This window comes from Centroberyx gerrardi, chromosome 8 (genome assembly GCF_048128805.1).
Source record: "Centroberyx gerrardi isolate f3 chromosome 8, fCenGer3.hap1.cur.20231027, whole genome shotgun sequence".
Lineage (NCBI taxonomy): Eukaryota > Metazoa > Chordata > Actinopteri > Beryciformes > Berycidae > Centroberyx > Centroberyx gerrardi.
Window position 1 is genome coordinate 28,319,969 of NC_136004.1, and position 22,596 is coordinate 28,342,564.

Below are 22,596 nucleotides of genomic sequence, written 5' to 3' on the forward strand. Positions count from 1 at the left end.
ACAAAACTGACAGAGGAGAGGAGAGGAGAGGAGAGGAGAGGAGAGGGAGAAAGGAAAGGAAAGGAAAGGAAAAGAAAAGCAGAAGAAAGGGTGACAGATTGTGAGAGAGGAGATGCGAAGGTTTGTAAGAGCAGAGGAAAGATAATAATAGATGAAAGAAATGGAACGATTAGCTATAGGAAGGAACTGAATCACAGAGGGGCGGTGGGCTGATGCCAGGCCATTTTTCCATCATTGAAAGGGAAACAATATTAGTGTGTGTGCACCGAAGGAGTTAAATGTACCTCACTCTATCATGCGTGTTATGTGTGTGTGTGTGTGTGTGTGTGTGTGTGTGTGTGTAGGCTTGGTGCAGCGAGAGAGTGTAATGTGCAGAATATGTGACTAATAGCAGGAGCAAGGAGACAGGCAGCCTGCAGGATCCACACCCACACAGTGTCTACTGAGTGGGAGGACCGAGAGAGAATGAGAGAGATATATGCACACACACGCGCACACACACACACACACACACTATACACACATAAATCTGCAACGCGCAACACACAGGAAAACATGACAGGTACATGCATAGCTTATGATGTGATACACCTATATTTAATAAACCATAAACTAACCTTAACCTTCCCCATAACCTAACCTAAACCTAATCCTACTTCTGACCTTAACCCTAATTCCAAATCCTAACCTTAAAGCACCGTGTTTTTGGGTGTTTTAACCCGGTTACTACCTTCCGGGTCGTTTCCATTCATTTCAGTACGGTACGGTAAAATCAACTTTCAGAGAGCTGAAACTTGCTTGAGATGGGCAATCCATCATAGTGAACATCCTGCCCTGGTTTATTTTTGTCAAAGTTACTTTATCGTTACGTGGTAATTTAGTTTAATGCCTGCATTGATTTGTGGTGCGTTCACATGCTGGTGGGAGGCTCCGATATCCGGGACTTCAAAGTCAGCATTGCATTCACACGCTATTTGGTCGAAAAATCAAACCCAGATGACGAGTCATAAGCAAACATGGAAAAGTGAAAAGTATGTCTTGCTTTAAAAATGTAGTGGAAGTATGCATGTATGCCAAAATGACCTTACTTCACAAAAATCTCCTCACTCCACACTCTAAAATTGGTTACGACAAGGATAGAAGTACAAGAACTCTATCTCTTTCACGCTCTCTCTCCGTCTCTCTTTCACACACACACATACTCACACACACACACACACACACGGCGGCCAAGGAGAAGGCCAGTGTACTAACAGCTCCATTCTGTACTCTGAGAGCAGCGCCAGTGATTCAAGAGCAGGGCGAACGAGGGAGCGATCAAAATAGCACAAAAGCGAGAGCCTTGTACAGACTCAGCGGATGAGAGAAAGCACCTGGGCGTCCCTCGGCAGAATCAGCCTCGCGTATTTGACAAGACGGCTGAGAGCAGCGAGCCGAGCCAACGGGCTACAAGGCTGCTTCAGCAAACGCATCGGCTGCCTTGAGGAAAAAATGAAAACAAGGCAACGGTAAACATGTCGGGGCGTCCTGGTCCTGCATGTCATTTAACTGTAAAGTTCTGGGTTCGAATCCGGCCCAGGACCTTTCCCCCTCTCTCTCTCCTAATCTTTCCTGTCTATCTCTACTGTAAAACTATCATAATAAAGGCAAAAAAAAACCAAAATAATCTTAACAGTATACATGTCGTCCCCTACGAATGCTGCAGCCCCCCTTCTGGGCGAATCAGTAACAAATATCTCACCTTGTTTTGACCTGGAATTGTAGCGCCCTCCTCGGGACAGTCGGTGTTATTTAAAAAATGGCGATATGCAATGGTAAGACGCATCATTACACCAAGTTTCGTCAAAATACAATCAGCGGTGTCTGAAATACCACACGCGACACACTGACGAACAAACGAACAATGCAGATCCCCCAATAGGCCTAAATTTGAAAATGCCTAAATACAATGGTGAGACGCATCATAACATCATAATAAAGTTTTTCAGAAAACCGATCAAACAGACCGATCCATAGCTGTCCACACTATGAAATGAGGATTCTCAGGGAACAAGAAATGCACGTACAACACATGCACAGTGGGACTTTTTGCCAGTTTGGATGATCTTTTTCACTCTACGTTGGGTCAAACATGCCATTCCAATATTCACCGGAAGCGACAACACTGTTCACTCCCCGTTTTTTTGTTGTTTTTTTTTCTTCCATGGCAGCTTGTGGCTCAGACTCAGTCAGATAAGAGACTAACAGCCACAGAGAAAGACCCACTTTTCTGCTCCATTTCCTCAGTGAGACCGGCCGGCCCTGTGCTCGGTTACTGTCACACTTTCCTGTGCTTCTGCTCTCTGAGATGCAGTGATGCGAGAGTGTATGTGTCGTTCACACCCCACACACACACACACTAATGAAGTTGAAAGAGGAAGATGAGTGCACGGATACACGCGTCTTGACCCGACAGTAACCTAGTGAATGCCGCTTAATTACAGACGTAACAGAGCAGCAACATCCCACGGCTTTATTTGTCTTTCTGTGTCTGCCTCTGATGTCTCATTGTCTCTTCCCTCCCCAAAACCGTAATGTCATTCCAATGGATTTGTCTGTTTATGGACTCCTGCTGGGACAAAGAGGGGAAAAAAGCGCAGTTGCCCGCCTGAAGCTGGCCGAAAAATGCGACTAGCTCAGCACTTTGAGCCACAATGGCCCGCTGTTCTCTGCAGGGCAGTAAACTGATACTGGGAGGAAAATCAACCACAGAGCCAGTCTGTGTGTCAAGAGAGGGCACGAATTCACTCCCTCTCATGCGGCTGCATATGCTTTCGATACTGAAATGCGTATTGGGTTGAAATACAGCGTGTGCAAGCTTGTGCGTAACGTAAAAATACCTTAAGGAACAGGGTCGAAATGACACAAATTCCACCATTCCCTGCCTTGTTACCCACGTTGAATGACAGCAGTAGAAAATGTTCTCGGATGAAAATAAAAGTCTGTAAAAAAATAAATAAAAATACCCGTCCTTTTTAATGCTTTGCCATGGCAACTAAAGCATACGTCATGGCAACGCATCAGTGTACTGTGGCTGAAATTAAGTGTAATTGACCCTAAATTCCTGATAATGGCCTTCCTCCACTCCAACACAATAGGAGAGAAACTCTGACAGAATCTGAGCAGGGGGAGATAAGGTGTGATGTGGCACAGTTTGGGGTCTGTGTGTGTGTGTGTGTGTGTGTGTATGTGTGTGTGACTAATTATCGGAGCTAATTAAAGTCCCACTTCTTGCTGGTCTCCAAGGGAGCAAGGGGGGGGGGGGGGGGGCGGGGGGGGCAGGGTTGGCCTGGATGACTGACATTCAGCAGAGAGGGGAAAGTGTGCATGTGTGTGTGTGTATGTGTGTGTGTGTGTGTGTGCGCATGTGTGTGTGTGTGTGTGCCAAGGAGGCACACTGCAGGGGTTACAAGGTGGGTGGGGAAGAGAGTGATCACTAGGGGGCTTAGATAGGCAGTCATTAGTACTTTAGCATTGTGTAGATGCATGGGAGTGAGCTCATACACACACACACACACACACACACACACACAAAGAACAAAATAACTTCACCCTCAGTGCGCTGACATTGACATACATAAACCCTTTTTACTTAAATGTTACAGAACTTTTTGTGTGTGAGCGAGTGCTGCGGTCAAAACTCTGTTCTCAAAACTCAAAAATCTGTCTCAATTTGTCGTATCAAGACCTAATAACATCCCTGTAACAGTTTTGTATTGACCTCAGTGGGAACACAGTCATTATATTACTGGATCTGTGAGTTGGCAAAACTGCCTCGAACTGGGCCGAAGCCAAAATAAAAGCTCCTCAGCATCCAGGCATGAGGAGAAATGTGCTGGCAGTTGTCAGGAAATGTTAAATATGCAGTTAAGACAAAACAACTGGCCTCCTTAGTGCACAGGAGATGAATAGGCAAAAATCCCACATAATTAGCACACTGAAATCCTTTACCTTAGAGCAGAAGTTTTAGAAAATTAATGACCACCTTGGCAAAAGTGACAACAGCAGAATACGCTGTCCTTATTTTCAACAATGCCGGTCGTCGTTTGTGTGAACAAGCTGGATCTGCTATAGCTGAAAGTTAATCCTCCAGTGTCAAAGGGCAAAATATCTGATGCATCCTTGCAGTTCATCCATGGTGCATGAATCAAGCAAAGTGATACTCTTGGAGATCAATTTCCAAAGCTTTAATATTAAAAACTATTCGGTTTCGGCTACAATAGCCTCAGTCAAGGTTAGCAGCGACAATAAGCCAGATGCGTACTAGCTTTGGCATTATTGTGTACACTTATAACATTTATTATTATTGCAATAGGTTGGAACAGTGTATGGAATTGTATTTCATACTGAGAGAGATACTGGGCCAACACGATATAAGAAAGTCAATGGCAGACAGAAAGATAGAGCTGCAACTAACAAATATTTTGTATTTGTTTAATCTGCTGATTATTTATTAAGTGATAAATGATGATCTAATCTACAGTATATTTATTACACAATAAAAAAAATCTGCAACTGAACTGAAGTTTATTAGCATAGACTTTCATGTGGAAGATGCCACTATCTAGCAAAATAATTGTAATATATAGATACTCTGAGTAATATAAAAAGCTTTATGTTGAGCAGCCCAGATACAGCTCTTACTGTGCAACGGGAACTCAGAAGCAAGCGAGAGAGAGAGAGAGAGAGAGAGAGAGAGAGAGAGAGAGAGAGAGAGAGAGAGAGAGAGAGAGAGTGTGTGTGTGTGTGTGTGTGTGTGTGTGTGTGTGTAAATGTGTCTGCTTCTGCTGTGCCGTAGGAAGTAGGGCTGTCATTTTTCTATTTTTTAATCAGTTTGAGTCACCCGACAGGACAGAAACTCAGTGATGGAAAGTCAGACTTCTATATTGTAAATCTCTCTGTGGCTGCCTCAGACACGCTGGCACCGTTAATTTCCCAGCAGGATTCAACCTATCAACAACCTCTCTGTCTTCATGATAATGCAGACAGAGGTGATCCAAATATCCCTCTTTCACTCAACAAATGAAGAGGGACGGCTTTTATTTGCACCAGTGCAGCGGCAGAGAAGGTGATGAATGAGAACACACTTTTTGTTGACTTTTAAATCATCGTGTACATTAGTAACGCAACTGGTCAGTGTGTATGTGTGTGTGTGTGTGTGTGTGTGTGTGTGTCTCAGTTATTCCCATAACAAAGCTATACAGCATCAGTGGGATGGGACTCCTGCTTGTCAGCTAACGCACCCTCTGGCAGCCATATTGGAGGTCCTCAGCTCATGGGCAACAATGACTGCGAACTGCTGATTGTGTTTCTAAACGTACGACTCGGTCATCTCAGCAGAATTCAATAGATATCGTTAACTGTTTTTGACTGGGGATTGATCATTTTTCCACTGATACTTCTGATTGATTTTGTGTTTATAATGTCAGCTTGTTAGCTAGCTAACCATAGTATCTGGTCAGCTAACCATCACTGACATGTTGTTAACACATCTGATTAGCACACTAGCTAACATATCTAGTAAAAGCTAGTGTTAGTAGTGGCCAGTATTTGTATGTTGTCATTACCATCGGTTGCTTTGCTATATTAGCCTGGTGGCTAGTTAGCTAGCTAACAAAGCCAAACTCAAACTGTTTGTTCAGGTTAACTGAGCTGACTCTTCTCAAGCTACAACTCAGAGTGTTTTGGAGTAGAGACTAGGACTAAAGACAAGACAGACAAGACTTACAATGTTACTGAATGGACCTACACCCACACACAACTATCCTTTTTATCTCTCTCCCTCCTCCTCCTGCTGCCTATTGTCCGTCCCCCCCACACACACACACTCACACACACACACACACACACACACACACACACACAAACCGTGTTTGTCGATGAGTCAGCATGAGTGGTGGGAGTGAGATATACAGCAACAAGGGTGATGGCGGTGAGGAGTGAAAAAGAAAAGATGGAGAAGTGAGCTGGGGGAAAATGAGGACGAAAGAATGAGAGAGAGAGAGAGAGAGAGAGAGGAAGGAACAAGTGGGACAAACAACGCACACACACACACATACACGCACACACACACACACACTACAGGTGGGCAGGGCAACTTGTTCTCTGTTCTGCTTGCACACTGTTGTTTTTATCTCTGCCGCTGTTAGAGTAAGTGAAAGCACAAGAGGAGAAGAAAGGAAAGGGGGCAACTTAACAGTATTGGGATTCACCCCGAGCATATCAGCTCATTTTAAAACGCATAGAAAGTAGGGTTAGACCGATATCAGTTGGCCGATAGTTGTATTTGAATAACCACCTTCAATATGACAGATATGATGCAGTTTATTATCAATATTAATAATGGTCTAAATGCTGTTTCAGAGGCTTTTCCACCCTGACAAGAAAAAAAATCTGAGGGAAACACTGAATACTTGATGCTTTATTAAAAAACTGGTAACTCTCTTTGATGCTCAGCGCTCATCGCTGTGGTGTTTCTGCACTGCATGTCCCAGAAATCACCTGTCAATCAAACAGTGTGGGCGGAGCTTGCATTTTCTGTTGATGCAGTTTGAGTTTCTGTAGGTGGCGCTCTTTTCTTTGTCTGTTCATCCATGGTGGCTATCGCTGCTCATGCTAACTACCCAGTTCTTCTTCTGTTTATTCCAAACAAACGGCTGTTGCTGCTGCTAAAAATGCCATTAAACATGATGTATATAGAAATAGCTATAGAGTAGCAAAATGGATATTTATTTATACAAAAATGGTATAGATTATTACTTTAAAGCTATTGAATGTCAGCAGAAAATATCCGCTACTGGCAGATTCAAGCCTAAGAGTTATCACCGCTGTACGATTCTCTCCAAGCATGATCTTATGAGTTGGGATAATTTTTATAAAATTTGTAGATGCTTGTCTTGTTTTTAAAGTTTTTCATGGTTTAGCCCCACCTCCTCTGAATGATCTCATTAAGCAGAATTCACAAAGTAGCAGGTCTACTAGATCTACATGGAGAGGAGACTGTATCATTCCATTCAGAAAAAGCTCTTTCGGTCAGTCAGCTTTCTCAGTGAGAGCCGCACATCTTTGGAAAACCCTGCCACTACACATACGCAATAGGAAAACCTACAATATATTTAAGCATAGTCTAAATAAATGGCTCATTTCTAATCAAGTCTGTCAACATGAATCCTAACCCTTTTGAGGCCCAACACTTATTTGCATGTTGCAGTGCTTTGGCTTGTTTGCATGTAAAATGCTGCCTGCTCTTACATGTTGGTGGTGTGCCAGCTTGTGTGTTTGTCAGACTTCCTCATATTTGTTCTGTTTGTCTATCTGTACTGTACCTGCATCTGTACAAATGTTAGCATGTTGTGTTTCTTATATGTACTTTTTAACTTTAGTTTTTGGCTAATAATATCTGGCCAATCAATGTGCACTGTCTGTTTAAAAATAAAGAAAGAAAGAAAGGCCTTCAAAAACCAATATCGGTCCAACCCTAATATGAGGTCTCTCCTGTCAGTGTGAGTGGTGAGCTACTGTAGCAGTGATATAAGGGAGGAAGCAAAGGATAGAAGATGGATAGAGAAAAGGGAACAAGAAAAGGAGGGCAAAGACAGAGGGGAGGAAGGGGATGAGTAATATAGCAGTGAAAGCAGGGAGAGACCGAGAGAACGAAAGGGAGAATAGGGTGAAATCAACAGAGAGAGAAAGGAGAAAGAGAAGAGAAGAGAAGAGAGAACACCAGAGAAGAACAGAGCGCCAAGAAATAAAGAGAAGAGGAGAAAAAAGAAGAGATGAAGGGAAGAAGAAAATATAGAAATTAAAGAAAAGTACAGAGAAAAGAATAAATGAAAAGAAAATAAGTGAAGAAAAGAGGAAAGACAAGAAAAGTGCAGAGAAGAGATATGAAAAGCAGAGAAGAGAAGAAGGAAAAAAGAAAAGAGAAAACAAAAGAAGAGAAGAAAGAAAAGAGAAAGCAAAAGTAAAGAAAAAAGAAAAGTGAGAAAAAAAGTCGAGAAGAGAAGAAAATCGAAGAGAAGAAAAGTGAGGAAAGAAGAGAAAAGAGCAAAGAAGAATAGAGCAGAGTAGAGATGTGAAGAGAAGAGAAGAAAAAGGAAAAAAGAGAAGAAGAAGAAGAAGAAGAAGAAGAAGAAGACGAGAGAAGACAACAGAAGAAGACACAGACCATAAAAGGACAAGAGGAGAAGCCCTTCCAGACACACAGGGGCGAAGGCTGCGCTCCTACCTGGCGTCGGCCTCGCTGTAGTACTCTCTGGCTACGATGTCCTCAAACAGCTCACCTCCGGTCACCCTGTGCACACACACACACACACACACACACACACACACACACAAACACACACACACACACACACACACACTCATTAGTATTGGGTTAAGTCAGTCATTAGATTGGGGGGGGGGGTGCTGCTCAAACTATGAAGCAAGGACTCCCTTCTTGTTTCTCGTTTCCCGCGGCAACCCTAGCCCCCCCCATCCTCCCCTTCCCACACCGTTACCATGGAAACAAGAGGGAATTGCCGAGAGATGCATGCGGAGGGCGGGGGTGGTGGTGTTAGTGGTGGTGGGGAGGGGGGAGGGGGGAGGGGGGGGAAATATAGGAGAGAGTTATGTAATTGCATATGTGGAGAAGGGCAGGGAAAAGAGGAGGAGGTGGAAGAGGTAGAGGAGGGAAAGGGGGGAAGGTGGGTGAGTAGTAGGCTGGGAACAGAGGAGAAGAAGAGGGGGATGGGAGGAGGAAAGAGGAGAGGAGAGAAGAGAAGAGAAGACAGGAAAGTAGGAGAGGAGAGAAGAGGAGAGGAGAGGAGAGGAGAGGAGAGGAGAGGAGAGGAGAGAGGAGAGGAGAGGAGAGGAGAGAAGAGAGTAGGAGAGGAGAGGAGAGGAGAGGAGAGGAGAGGAGAGGAGGATGGATGACTTACAAGTCAAACAGAAGGTAGTGGAAACCCTCCTCTGATATACTGTCATGAAGACGAACTGTAAGAGACAGAGAGAGAGAAATGTTTATTTCTTAATGTTTATTTATTACTATTTTAGTTTGTTTATTATCAATTCATCATCTCAGTATGGCTGGAATGTATAAACTGGGTATAAACCTTATAAACCACAGGGACTCACGATAATTGAGTGTCAAATCATATATAATCACAGTAAGCTAAATCCTCTGTGTGAAATCTGAATATAAGGTTACTTCAATCTGTTTTTCCACATGCATCACATGTAATTGTGTTATCACATGTTATAACATGTGGAGCACCTGAAAATGTTCCAAAACCACATGTGGAGCACCTGAAAAAGCACATGTGCTCCACATATTGCCCATGTGATGGGATGTGTTTCACATGGGGTTTTTCCGCATGTGAAACTCATGTGGTTTTTCTGTAAGGGAAATCTTATATATATTTATAATAACTGGGTTACATTTTCTAATGAGTGGTAATAAATGGGTTTTATCGGGAGTTTTCTTCTAAGAGGAGGAATAAGAGAGAGAGACAGGCCCTCACCAATGTTGGAGTGCTTCAGTAGACGACAAATCCGAGCCTCTCGCTCCAGCTTCTGGTGATCTGAAGGGCGAGAGAGGTAGAGACACAGACAGAGAGAGAGAGAGAGACAGAGAGAGAGAGAGAGAGAGAGACAGAGAGAGAGAGGAGTTATCCTTAAGTGACTGAATGAACTGACACACTTAGGAAACAAGGCAACAATAAACATGTCGTCCCCCACGAATGATGCAGTCCTTCTCACGGCCAATCAGTAACAAATACGTCACCTTGTTTTGGCCTGTGTAGCGGAAGGAGGAAGTTTGAATTCATGATGAGATCAGATTACTGAAAGGCAGCGAACCAAAACCTAGTCAAAATATCACATGCATGCGTGTGCTTCACAATATCGAATTTGTGATTGGAATGCCATGAAATGCAGCAACCAGGGACACCAAACAACTGTGCATGGATTTAAAAAAAACAAAGGCAGAATATCTTTACATATTTTGTTTCCAAAGGCAACTGCTTAGGTAACTGCTCAGGATTTCTGAGGCCAGAAAAAAATAAATCTCCACTGCTTTGATTTGATTTGAAGAACAAATCAAAGAACAACACAATTATGCTATTTTTCTCTTCTTGAGTCAGAATACAAGCCTGCAAGCTGATTGTCTGATAGGAAGACTACGTATGTATGTATTTGCATTTGCATTTGTGTGTGTGTGTGTGTGTGTGTGTGTGTGTGTGTACGCTTATGTAATGGACTAATGATGCTAGCCAACCTGGATTCCATGGCTGTCAAGCAAGCAGGCATCTCAGCCCACATACACACACACACACACAGTAGGGGGTGGACCACCACATATGTGCATACATGCAGAGCACGGTGGAAAGCATGAACATGTCTTCGCCCACACACATGCACATATGCATGGGCACAAACACACACATGCTCACACACAAACACACACACACACACATATACACAACACATACATGCGCGCGCTCAAACGTACACGCAAATACACAAGCGCACACACTCACACACATCGAGGAGTGACAGTGAAGTGAGCACCTAGTGATTATAGTCTTAGCAGATGAGAGGAGCGAGGCGGAGAAAGGAGTGGAGGAGTGGAGGAGGAGAGGGGGAACCGAGGGGGGGGGGGGGGGGGGGGGGGAGACAGGGGCGATTAAAACACACAAAGCTCTGCTGCTGTCGCTCTGTCGAAGGAGAAAGACGCCGCTGATTGTTGCTGCCTACCGCCGCCTGATACTCTACTCTTTGATTCTCTTGCCTTTGACTCTTTCTTCTCCTCCGTCCTTGTCTCCTCTTTTGCACTTCTTTTTGAAGATTCAGTCAGCTGAAAATTCCCTTTTCAGCTGACTGGTTTCCCTGTCAGAACTTTGCCCTCTCTCACTTCATATCTGTCGTTCTCTCTCTGTATTCAGTTGTTCTCCAGCTTTTCACTGTGTGTGTGTGTGTGTGTGTGTGTGTGTGTGTGTGTGTGGAAGGGGGGGTGAGGCAATGGATAGGTCTTTTTCCATGTATTTGTTGATTTGTTCATCCGTTGCAAACCATATCTCAGCTACATCGTTTGTTCTTCCATGTATCACTCGCCATATCTCAGACACCGCTGATCGGATTTTGACAAAACTTGGGGGAATGATGTATGTCACCACTGTGTTCCAGAATTACTGTCCAGCGCTACAATTACAGGAAAACCAGGTGACATTACTTGTTACTAATTGGCCCAGAGGGTCACATTAATTGGAGCTATTATAGCTGAGTTTCAGGAGCAGGACCACTGCTCAACTCCACCTCTTCCTCTTGTTTACCTTTATAAGCGTACCTACCCTACATGTCCTGCTGTTTCTCATTCAGCCAAGCCCCCACCTCCCTCCCTCTCTGTCTCTCTATCACAGGGTTCCCATGGCGCCAACATCTTCCCCAAACCGCAGTTCAAACATCATCGCACTCCAGCTTTACCATCGTAATCATATTCGGTGTTATTAAATGTCGTAAAACTACATGCGGTTGATGGTGTGGTCCTTAGCTCATGAACTGAGCCCTAAATCCGATGATGCGTCATTTATGGGGGATCACATGTTCACAGTCTCCTGGCAAAACACCGCCACACTTTCACTCCGGCCAAACTCGCCCCGACTGGCTTTGTCCCTCGTCTTGAATATTACCCAACTGCCACCTTGTGTTCAACACTCCCAGGTATGTTCTCCATCATGTTACAGCGTCAAATGGTGGAAAAACATGCCATAAGCAAAAGTGTTGCATTTCATTCTGTCAGTGGCATCTGCTGACATCAAAGCTCTACACTATGCAAGTAGAGAAAAGGCTTTGAGTAAGCGGTAAAGTTCATCTTAGCTTAGCCTACCAGATGGCCAGGTTGAGCCTTTATTATCCACACTTCTTTGCAGGGCTGCACGACTACGGCGAAACTGCTAATCCTGATTATCTTGTCTTGATGATTCGAGGAAGAAAAATATTTTTACTTCACTTTTCAACTTCTTATCAACATATTGGCTTTCGAAGTACAGCTAATATTCTACATGAAATTAAATGTTTCAATGTTACCAACACACCAATATTCTGTGATTAAGTGTGGAAACGAAAATTGTGCAGCTCTTCTTCTTTCTTTCTTTTTTCTCGCCTCAGCTTTAGATCCTCAGGGATTGGCAAACCATATCAGTCACAGAGAACTGCTTTCTTGGGATTAGCAGCTGGAGATTGACTTAAGATGAGATATACAACCTCCTCTGTAACAGGGAAGGCTGCTACTCAGGTCCATTATCGCTCCTGGCTTCAGCCTGGCTGGATCAATGGGAGATAAACCTACAGCCAACAATGTGAATGACAGATGGGAGGCCTATGACAGCTCACTCATGTAAAGGTTTTGTAATGGCTGCTACCTCCGAGTGTTCTGTATAAAGACAGCACAACTGTCCATATGGGCTGTGTGAGATAGCCTGAGGGGTGGGGTGGGGGGGGGTGGGGGGGTTATAGGCAGCTGATGTGACAGTGGTGGACAAATTGTCCAGATGACACAGGACTATGTTATCGCAGTCTCATTTCATGTTACCGTGACAGGTGTTTTGTGTACAGCTAGTCGGCTGGATATTGACAGTGTTTGTTTTGGCTTCTGTACAAGCTGGGAACAAAGAATGGGTTAATGGAGGGTGGATGGATAGATGGATAGATGGATGGATGGATGGATGGATGGATGGATGGGTGGATGGATGGACAGATGATAGTAGCGTGGTTCTGCAGTCAGTCAGTCAGTCAGTCAGTCAGTAAGTCAGTCAGATACTGAGCCTGCTATGCCTGGCCTTTTCGTGATGCAGCATGGTAAATAAGAGATGAGGGGAGAGAAGAAGAAGGGAAGGAGGATGAGGACGGGTCCTGAGGGGATGAAGACGAGGTAGAGAGAGAGGAGGAGGAGGAGCAGGAGATAGATGCTCAGGAAGAGCGTAAGCAATGCGTTCACTGAGTGAGATAACCCAAGGACAGCATCCACTGGAGTCGACTGGAGTGTGTGTGTGTGTGTGTGTGTGTGTGTTGGTAAATGTGAGTGAATATCTGAGAGTTTTGCATGTTTTTCCAGTAGAAACTGCTCTTTTAGCTGCTGCAACGTGGCAACAAAAGGAAAGGAGAGGAGAGGAGGGTAATTTTTTTAGGTTAATAATCACCAATGAGGAGTGAATTCTCAAGATGGGAGCAGATGTAGAAAGACGGCCACCTCAAGATTTAACATCACAAACATCCAAATATTAGCATGACTCTGGCCAGAGATACTGGAAATACTGATTGCACTGTGGTCAGGGAGGACTGATGTTGCCATCTTTAAATACCTCAGTCATGACAGGACATTCAGCATTTTGTTTCTTATACACCTACTAGTGTGTAATGGCAGGACAGATGGACATGGGATCTTTCTAGAGTAAGTTAACATGAAACTGGATTGATCCCTGTGGGGAAATTAGGTTGCTGCAGCAGCAAAAGTAAAAGGATTCAGCAGAGAAAAAGACAAATAGAAGAACACAAGCAATAAAAATAATAGAAATTATAAAAAACAAAAAAATAGAATGCAAACAATTATGGGGCTACATAAACAGACCTCATATCTCCAAAATGTCAACTTTTCAAGTGTGAAATGCAGCCTTGTCTTATGCTTGACAACCATCCATTTTTTTTTTTGTTAATTTTGTTTCTAATTGTTTTGAAAGCTGGAAGTTTGTTTCTTAAGTTAAAACATTTAAATTAACTAAACTTTATGCGTTATGCTGCTGACAATTTCAGCATGTCAAGTAGACTGTATATTGGTGGGAAATATGGGGAAAAGTATGGATTACTTGTGTACACATATGGATTTATATACTTACAGTTGTTACTACGGCTGAAATGATCTTGTATGATATGGATTAATATAGAGAAACTGAGGTTACTGCAGCCGTCCTGGTTATCTGACATTGACCCAGTCCAGTGCCTTGCTGTCCAATGACATAAAGCTGGCTGGCCAAAACCAGGTCAGATCACTGCTACTGCATTGCAGGTGAATCTCAAACACCACACACACACACACACACACACACACACACACACAACTGATCTCTATCATGCTATATTAAAGGGCCATATAGCAACCTCTGGCAACCTCTGTCCAATGTCCCCTGCTGATAAACAAGCTCTGTGATTGGCTGGAAGCCGTGCCCAACAGACCCGCCCTACATTTCCTGTTGACATGTGGCGGACGGCATTAACCGTTTGGCTGCTGGGACGGGTGGGTGGTGGCGGCGTGGATGTGGGGAGGTTGTCTTACACACAGAGGATTCAAGCAATCAGTCATCTGCTATGACAGCTAGGAGTCAGGTTGTGTGTGTTGTAAGTTATGTGCAATCTTTTGCTCATAGTATCTCTTCCATTCTCGCTTCACACTCACACCTAGGCTACAACTGCAACTGGTGGGCTAAGACTATTATTAGCTAAACACTAGTCTGTCTACTATCATAACCAAGTGGTATTTGAGACTTTCGAGTGAGTGAATCATCGTGAGTGCAGCCAGAGAAGACGAGGTTTTAGTGTTTAGGCCAGAAGAAAAAAAGAAATCCTTTGTCTTTTGTTGTGGTAACTGGAACTGTTTATTAATACAGAGTTCAACTAGCAGTCGACTGAGTGTATCACGGTCTTACCTCCTCTGCTCTGTGTGCCTATGGGTCTCTGAATGTCTGTGCGTGTGTGTGTGTGTGTGTGCGTGTGGGTGTGTGTGTGTGAGAGAGAGAGAGAGTCAGATGAGAGTCCCGTGCTAAAGGCATGTAGGCGTACAGGCGCATGGCCCTCAGCTGCCAAGTGCCTGGGGTGCCTTCTCTCGCCTGACCCCTCCCTCCCCTGCGCTACCATCTCCATCTGCCGATCCCAAACAAAACGCTCCTCTAAAGTCGCTGCAACCACGGCTCTACGCTCACCGACCCTACCTGCCGACTGACAAATACCATCTTAAACATAACGTGCTAAACCAAATCCCACCTTTAAACTGGGGCAGCGAGTCGAGGCTGCCATAAAACCCGGCGGTAGCGGCCCATGTCAGATAGGTCATGCGGCTATAAATAGGACCTGGAGTAGAAGTAGTATGCAGCAGCTCTGCCGGCTCTAACATCGCTCTGCCGTTTCATGGAACATGGCTCATCCATTAGTAAGGAGCGCAGCACAAGCCTCGCGCACCACTCAGTCAGGTCAAATATTGAAACGGGGAGATCATGCCGCGCCTCGGAAATATGGAGGAAAGCTGCAAGCAGCTGCGCTCGCTGAAAAAGCAGCTGGAGTGAAACGTATAGGCTTAGCTACAGTGCAAGCTATGGGTGGATCATTTATTCTGTGTGTGTGTGTGTGTGTGTGTGTGGTGATGTATGCAGTCTCATCAAGCCAATCGCTGGGATTAACCGTTAGCCTCACGCTAATAGGAGCAGGATAATCTGGCGATGGGGTTAATCTCATTAAAGCTGCTCGCTGCACTGACACAGAGTCACAACATGACAAGAGTGACATAACTGTTGCGGAGGATGATGGGATACCGCCTACGCGGGATGCCACGTTCACATGAACATCTAAATTTTTTTTTTTAATTATGTAGAAATTGATTATTATAGCAGGAGTAGGAGGAGAAGGATGTTGTCATTCTTGTTGTTCTACCATTTTCCACCATGCTGTCATTTGGATTCTTATTGCCAAACAGCTGTGTCTTTGCTTGTCATCTAGTTTTATTTTAGTTTGTTTCTTTCTTTCTTTTGTTTTGAAGTAAAATGCTGTTACAAGCCCTCCCTGTTTTGTTTTGTTTTTTATCTCACTTGTACAAATAAGTAATTGCATCGCTGCTTTCTGTGCTTTTTATGATCATATTTTATCAGTGCAAATCATCTACTAAACTATACTTTAATTTGTGATTTATGGTTAGACAAAGGCCCAGAAATCAAGTCACATGAAAAGGTTTGGCAACTAAAACAATGTGGTTAAGGTTAGGCTAAGGCTTTGGTCATGGATCAATAAGAAAAGCTTCCTCTAAAAATGAAAACTTCCCTGGCATGAGTTGGGAATCGAACCCGGGTCGGTGAATTTTAAGACACTGTGCTCATTTAACAACATTTCATGTGACCAGTTTCATTCAGAACGTCTACTGCAGTCTGAAATATTCAGCATGTTGATATATGGTGCCAAAAGTGCCTTAAAACATTTTTTTTCCACAAATCATCCAGACTAATAATTGTGAGTTCTCATCATGATCAGTATACATAACATTTTAGCCGTAATAGTGGAGTCCCGCAGTGCTGGCACATAAAAACGGAGACAAACAGATACGACCAGACCTCGATATTCTAGGTTGATGCCCTCCGCTAATGCCTGTTAAAATGCCTGTTCACCACACTCAACATTTTCACACACAAGCAGTGGCTGCGTGTGTGTGTGTATGTGTATATGTGTGTGTGTGTGTGTGTGTGAGGGCAGGGTGACAGTAAAGTGTCAGTGCGGTGCCACCTGGCAGAGCCTCGGCGGCGGGGCTCCAGTTACGAGGCCGCAGGGGCAGCAGGAGATTTACACTGGGCAACTGGTGGTGTGACGAGCCACGGCGGCCATTGTGGAGCCGGCTTGGAGCTCACGGCCGTGGCATTTGGCCTTGGCTTTGGCTAAAACCGTTACTGGGTGGACAGCGTGTGACACTAATTAGGGTGTTAAAAAGAAATGATTTCTTATTTGTGAAGGAAAAATGGCACGTTGATCTCAGGTATAAACCTAAACAAAGAACATACTGTCTTATTAAGAACATTATATTTCATTTTAATGTTTTAGGCATTTAGTTGACGCTATTATCCAGAGCGACTTACAATGAGTGCAACAGTAGAATAAGCGTAATTTCGATCACAATTTTAGATCACCAAATGAATCCATTGATTTTATGTTCTATTGTCCTTTATATAATGAGTTGATGAGCTGCTTCATAGCAAAATGACTTCTATTTCTGCCAAATTCTTTTGTTTAGATGATTATGAAAGGCGTTTCTGACCAGGTGGATTCTGTGTGTCATATTTTGTCTGTGAAGCCCGGGGAAAAACAACACTGTTATTCATCAATTAGTATAACTCACAAACAGGGCTGGTGTTTGTAAAAAGCCCACTACAGGCCACTTCACCAGAGACGGCTACAGAATCAGTATAATTACATTTATACTTTGCTGCCACGCATCTCTGTCTGTCTGATCTACCTCATTTTCTCACCCACAGAAACCTGTTTGATAAAATTTTGACCTAAAGAATGGCAACAAGATTTTTGTTGTTAGATATGACTCAGATACAGAATTATATAACTGTCTACACTGTAGGTGAGAGGTAACCGCTGGGACAGCGAAACTATGAACAATTTAGTCATTCTTACACATTCACTCACTGTGCTTCCAGGGAGTGAATCAATAGCGAAATTAAAACTATACCTCGTTTTGTTGGAGACCCCCTGGGACCCCTTCAAGGACCCCTGGTGGTCCCCAGGCCCCATTTTACAAACCACTGGGCTACAATCTCAATTACAGTACATTTAACATGGTCCACTATAACAGAGTCAGCTCTACCTGTGGACAAAAAGGCTGAATTGTGCTTGTGCTTACCTCTTGCAGATAACTTTTTGGTGTTGATTATTTTGGCGGCATACTCCTGTCCTGTGCACAGCTTAACACATCTGCGCACCACTGAAAAGGCTCCCCTGTAAACACAGAAACAAAAACAAACGTTCACTAAGTTCCGCTTCAATGCTCAAATGAACAGCTCTCAGTCATAAGGCAAAGTCAAACAGGTTCCTGTCTGAAGCCTGGTTGCAGTAATATGTTACGGTTTCTCTAATTGCATCATTCATCATCATTTAATGGAAAGGCATCATTGGCACACCTGCAATTTCTTGACGAACGACAATGAGAGCCGTGGAGGACGTCGGCTAACTTGATGGCCATGCAAGCTATTGCTGAGAACATTTTCTGCACAGCTAGCATTTCTCCCGGCCCAACGCAGAACAGACCTGATGTCACTCGCTCACACGCTAAGTGTGGCTAGCTACATTAATAGACTACGCTGCCAGGGTTTGTCTGCCTAATAGGCTCCCATGAGGTTCCCAACACGCAGTCAGCACATTCTACATAATGTGAAGACGTGTGGCATGTGAGATAGAGAGCTAAAATGGGCTCTGAAACATATGTTTAAGGACAAACCCGGGCTTATGTGAACAGGTCCTAACCTTAATAAACCTGTCATGATGCACAAACATTGAAAACTTAAATATAGTACTTTAAAACCAAAAAATGAAAACCTATAGAGCGAACAAGGACTAGACTACGCTCTGTTCAGCCTCTGCTGGTTGTTCCTACAGCCAATTTTTCGTCACGACTGCTGCGTTCTTGCTGTGGCCTGCTGCTGCAACATCGGTGACACTGTGAGTACGCGGGTAAGGAGCTTGTAGTCTGCACCACCCATCAGAAATAATGAAACACCAGCATCAAGCCTATAGTCAGCTTCACCTAACAGTCAGTCAATCCCAGCTTGGCTGGCTTGGTCCAAGATGGCAGGGTGGTGGAGCATTATGGGCTACTGTCCACAGATTATCTGAGGCAATAAAAATGCTTCCCCTGATAGGCACAAATCTGTATATTACAGCCAAATTTCTAACAGAGGTGATTAACTCACAGATTTATCCTTTCACAAGTTTGAGGTTTGCATTATTGTGTGTGGGGTCTGGCCACAAATGCAAGTCGGGTTAGACCGATATATATCGATTTGTCATAAAAACAGTCGGTAAAACCTGCAATGAAATTATATTTTCTTTGCGCTTTTTTCATTTAATTGTTCAATATTTTTTTTGGTATCCACAGAACGTATCCCAGCACTTCCCCTACCATCAAATAGGTGCTGTGTGTCACTCTGCCTTAAAGAGCTGCTGACCCTAAAAGAACTTCATTAGTCTGGTTTCAGTGGAGAGTTTTAGTGTTCCATGATGATCTGAATGCTGCTTCAGAGGCTTTTCCACCCTGACAAGAAGACAATTCTGGGGGAAACACTTGGATTTTTTTTTTGGCATAAAAAAGGTCAAACTGAAACATATCGAACTGGCTTCAAAGACACACCGCCTTCCTGGCCCCAGTGGTTTTGATCAGCCCCAGTCTCACTGCCGGTGTTGACAGTGAAAGGCTGACTGGTGCCGCTGGTCTGCTCCCACACAGAGACAGAGTGAATTTAGACTAGCGACAGGGTCGGGGTCAGAGGTGACAGCCGTGAGCCCGGCTGACCAACGACACTGAAGAGCAGGGATTGGGAAGCGGCTCTGTGAAAACACACTCAAACACGCGGGCCTCGTTGGGGCGATTTCAACATCTCCCGACAACAAACGACGACGGGAACACGCTCGTATCGGAGCAGCTTGAAGCGCCAGATCCCGGCGTCTGGCCTGTCTACTTAGCCCAGCGGCGAGGAATCAATGTGTTAACAAAGTGCTTTTCATTAGTGGCCATATCTCACCAGAGACATTAAAGTGATTTATAGTCACCTCACTCCCCCTTTCACTCCCCAGACCCCATGTCAATTGACTGGGGGGAGAGGGGGGCAGAGAAGGCCACACGGCCCCCCGCACCTCGCCCCACATAGCTGGCATGACTGGAGGCTGCTGGGAAATGAGAAAGACACACATGCACACACACACACACACACCAGCGAGTTGCACGCAAACCCGATAGGAAGAGACGCACTGACAAACAGTTGCGTACATGGATTGCAAGGGATACATCAACTACACACGCACACACTCATAAAGTTAGTTCTACACACGCACACACTCATAAAGTTAGTTCTACACACGCACACACACACACACACATATATATATGTCACTGATACCAAACCCCCCAGCTGTGCCTGGAAAGTTCACACTCGGTGAGGCAGTATCTATTGTCAAAGCTAAATATGCTGTACCACACACATAGAGACATACACACCATTAGATAGGGTAATAGGCTGTGAATCAGTGTTTTTCAATGTGTGGTTTGGCAACCAGAAGTGGGACATGGAGAGATTTAAATGGGTTCCCAAATTATTTGGGGGGAAATTGTTGCCTTAAGCAGTTGATGGCTTTGTAACTTTGTAACTCTAAACTCCTGGCACATTGTTACAGCCGTACAATGTTCCCATAATGTAGACAAATAAAGTACACTAGGATTTGTAAATTCATACTCTCAGAACTAGAGTCCAACTGAGACAAAATTTAGAGTGATTTAAAAAACAAATGGGGAGGAAATTGAACATCTGATAAGCTCTATCTGCGGATACAGCTTTCCTTTTGGCAGTTGTGTGAGAGATGGACGTATGTTTGGGAGGCATCTATTGAATTTGTGTCTCGATGAGTAATTGTGACAAAAAGCTACATTAAAAACTATTTGACCACTAAATGTATTGTTTGTTGGCTTAAATCATTATCCTAGCAACATAAATTATAGCTTTTGTATAGACCTTTTCCTTTCCACCTCCAATGGTTTGGGGGACATTTTTGAGCTAACCTTTCTGTGTATTATTGATGAACTATGCAAAGATACTGGTATATCTGATGTCATCATATTGATAGGGGCATATGTAAAAGTACATTTTCTAAATAATGCCTAACGCAACAGCCAACAAAATCTAAGTGAACTGGGAGGAAATTTGCTTTAGAAAATGTGGGCGCAGGCCTAGACATAAAAAGTTTGCCACAAAGACATAAAATGAACAATGAAGTCATTTTGGTGCCACAAGCTCAGGAAGTGACACCGCAGCAGAGAGAGAGAGAGAGAGAGACAGAGAGACCGCTCAACAATTACCTCGCCTTAGATGTTGGATTAGTATTACCCCGTTACCAAAAGCATTATCACGAGGATGCCAAGCCATTCACACCTGTGCTCCGTCCTCTGAGCTCAATGTGACTGTGTGAATAATAAGATCCGTCCACGAGAGATTTTTGGCTGCGCAGTGTGCCTAGATTAGCCTCTCTCATAACAGAGTGCTTCAAAGCCATTTCGTTTGACTGGAGTGTTTTGTGTAGAGGTTGGGAAATGTGCATAACCGAAGAACGACGACGTCTGAAGACTGATCGGCTCCTCACCAATGCAGTTTTTAACCAAGTACCAGGAAAGCAGCATAAGTATCTCACAGTATTTATTAGACATGCGATACAAGGAGCAGAGTGGGAAGTTAATGCTGGTAAATCTGTCTGGTCTGTTTGTCTACTCTAGCAGTGACCAACCATTAGGGTTTGACCGATATATCGATCTGATATTGGGCTTTTATTATATATCAGATAGCAGCCAGATATGGCTAGCCAGCTACATAAAAACTCTGTAAAACCTGCAGTGAAATTGTATTTTCTCAGCATATTTTATGTTTTTTTTCTCCATTTAATTGTTCAATGCTGTTTTGGGGAATTAAGTCTTCATAAAGGCAGTAAGTGGGTTTCCACTGAATAGGTGAACTGGGTAACCCTGCTTTAGGGAACTGCTACCCACATGAAACAGTTTCATTAGTCTGGGTTTCAGTGAGGAGGCTTTTCCACCCTGCCAAGAATAAGATTCTGGGGGGAAACACTGAATACTTGTCATTTTTGAGCATAAAAATTGTCAAATTTAAAATAAATCACTTCTGAGTATTGAACATTAGTGCAAAATGTCGCCTAATATCAGATTTAATCCAACAATCAGCATTGGCTTTCAAAAACCCATGTCGGTCGAACACTACCAACCATCATTTGGGTTCATTTCTACATAAAAAAAGCTGCTACAATAGTGAAAGCAGATGTTCAACTTTGTATTCCAACATTCACTGTGGCCAGTGAACCAAAATGTTAGAGAAAACATCCTAAAACACTCACACTGTTAAAAAAAATAGCAATTGGTGATGTACCTTGCATTTCTGGGCCCATATTGGTGTTTGGTGGTGAATTTTTCTTATTCCCACAGGGAACTGGCTAAGCATAGACATGTCATCATGTTGAGATATTTGCAGCGCAGCTAAAAAAAAAAAGTTTAATAGCCGAAGCTTCTTCAGCTAAAACATCAACGGTAAACGTCAGGTTTTGGTGTCAGTCCCTCAGAATCAAAGAGCGAGGGCTTCTTTCTAGAGCCGCCATTTTCCACCAACATTCAACAATCATACAGGGAGAAATCCATCGTAGAAGAGGAGAGAGACCAATTTCTCCACTCACACCAGCTTCAATAGAGCAGAATGCAATGCAGCCACAAGACAGGTTGCATTCTGAGTCAGGGGTGCAGCCGCAATCACAGACACGCTCCAGTGTGGCTAGCTATATTTATAAGCCATATGCCCACCTTTGATTGAATGCAACAAGTTCACGCCTGTTCTCTGGGGGTTGTTGAAAGACATTCTGGAAAATGTATGAAATCACTAACTGAAGTAGAATTAGACGATGCAGATTGAGGGAAAGTGGATACAACAAAAAAGTTAATTGGAACACTTCACCACAAAATAACTCCTCAAATGGATTGATCCTTTAATTTTCTGCCCTGGC

At 43.7% G+C, this 22,596-nt stretch overlaps 1 protein-coding gene across 1 annotated transcript in view; it reads right to left on the bottom strand.

The window, feature by feature from the left end:
• Positions 1-22,596, bottom strand: part of LOC139916162 (calcium/calmodulin-dependent protein kinase type II subunit beta-like) — an 80,037-nt gene that overhangs the window by 54,110 nt on the left and 3,331 nt on the right. The window contains exons 2-5 of the mRNA XM_078285370.1: positions 17,675-17,769; positions 9,543-9,602; positions 8,961-9,015; positions 8,267-8,332 (exon numbers count right to left, since the gene is read on the bottom strand). Of these exons, the coding sequence (XP_078141496.1) occupies positions 8,267-8,332; positions 8,961-9,015; positions 9,543-9,602; positions 17,675-17,769 (276 nt within the window). The remainder of the gene's footprint in view (positions 1-8,266; positions 8,333-8,960; positions 9,016-9,542; positions 9,603-17,674; positions 17,770-22,596) is intronic.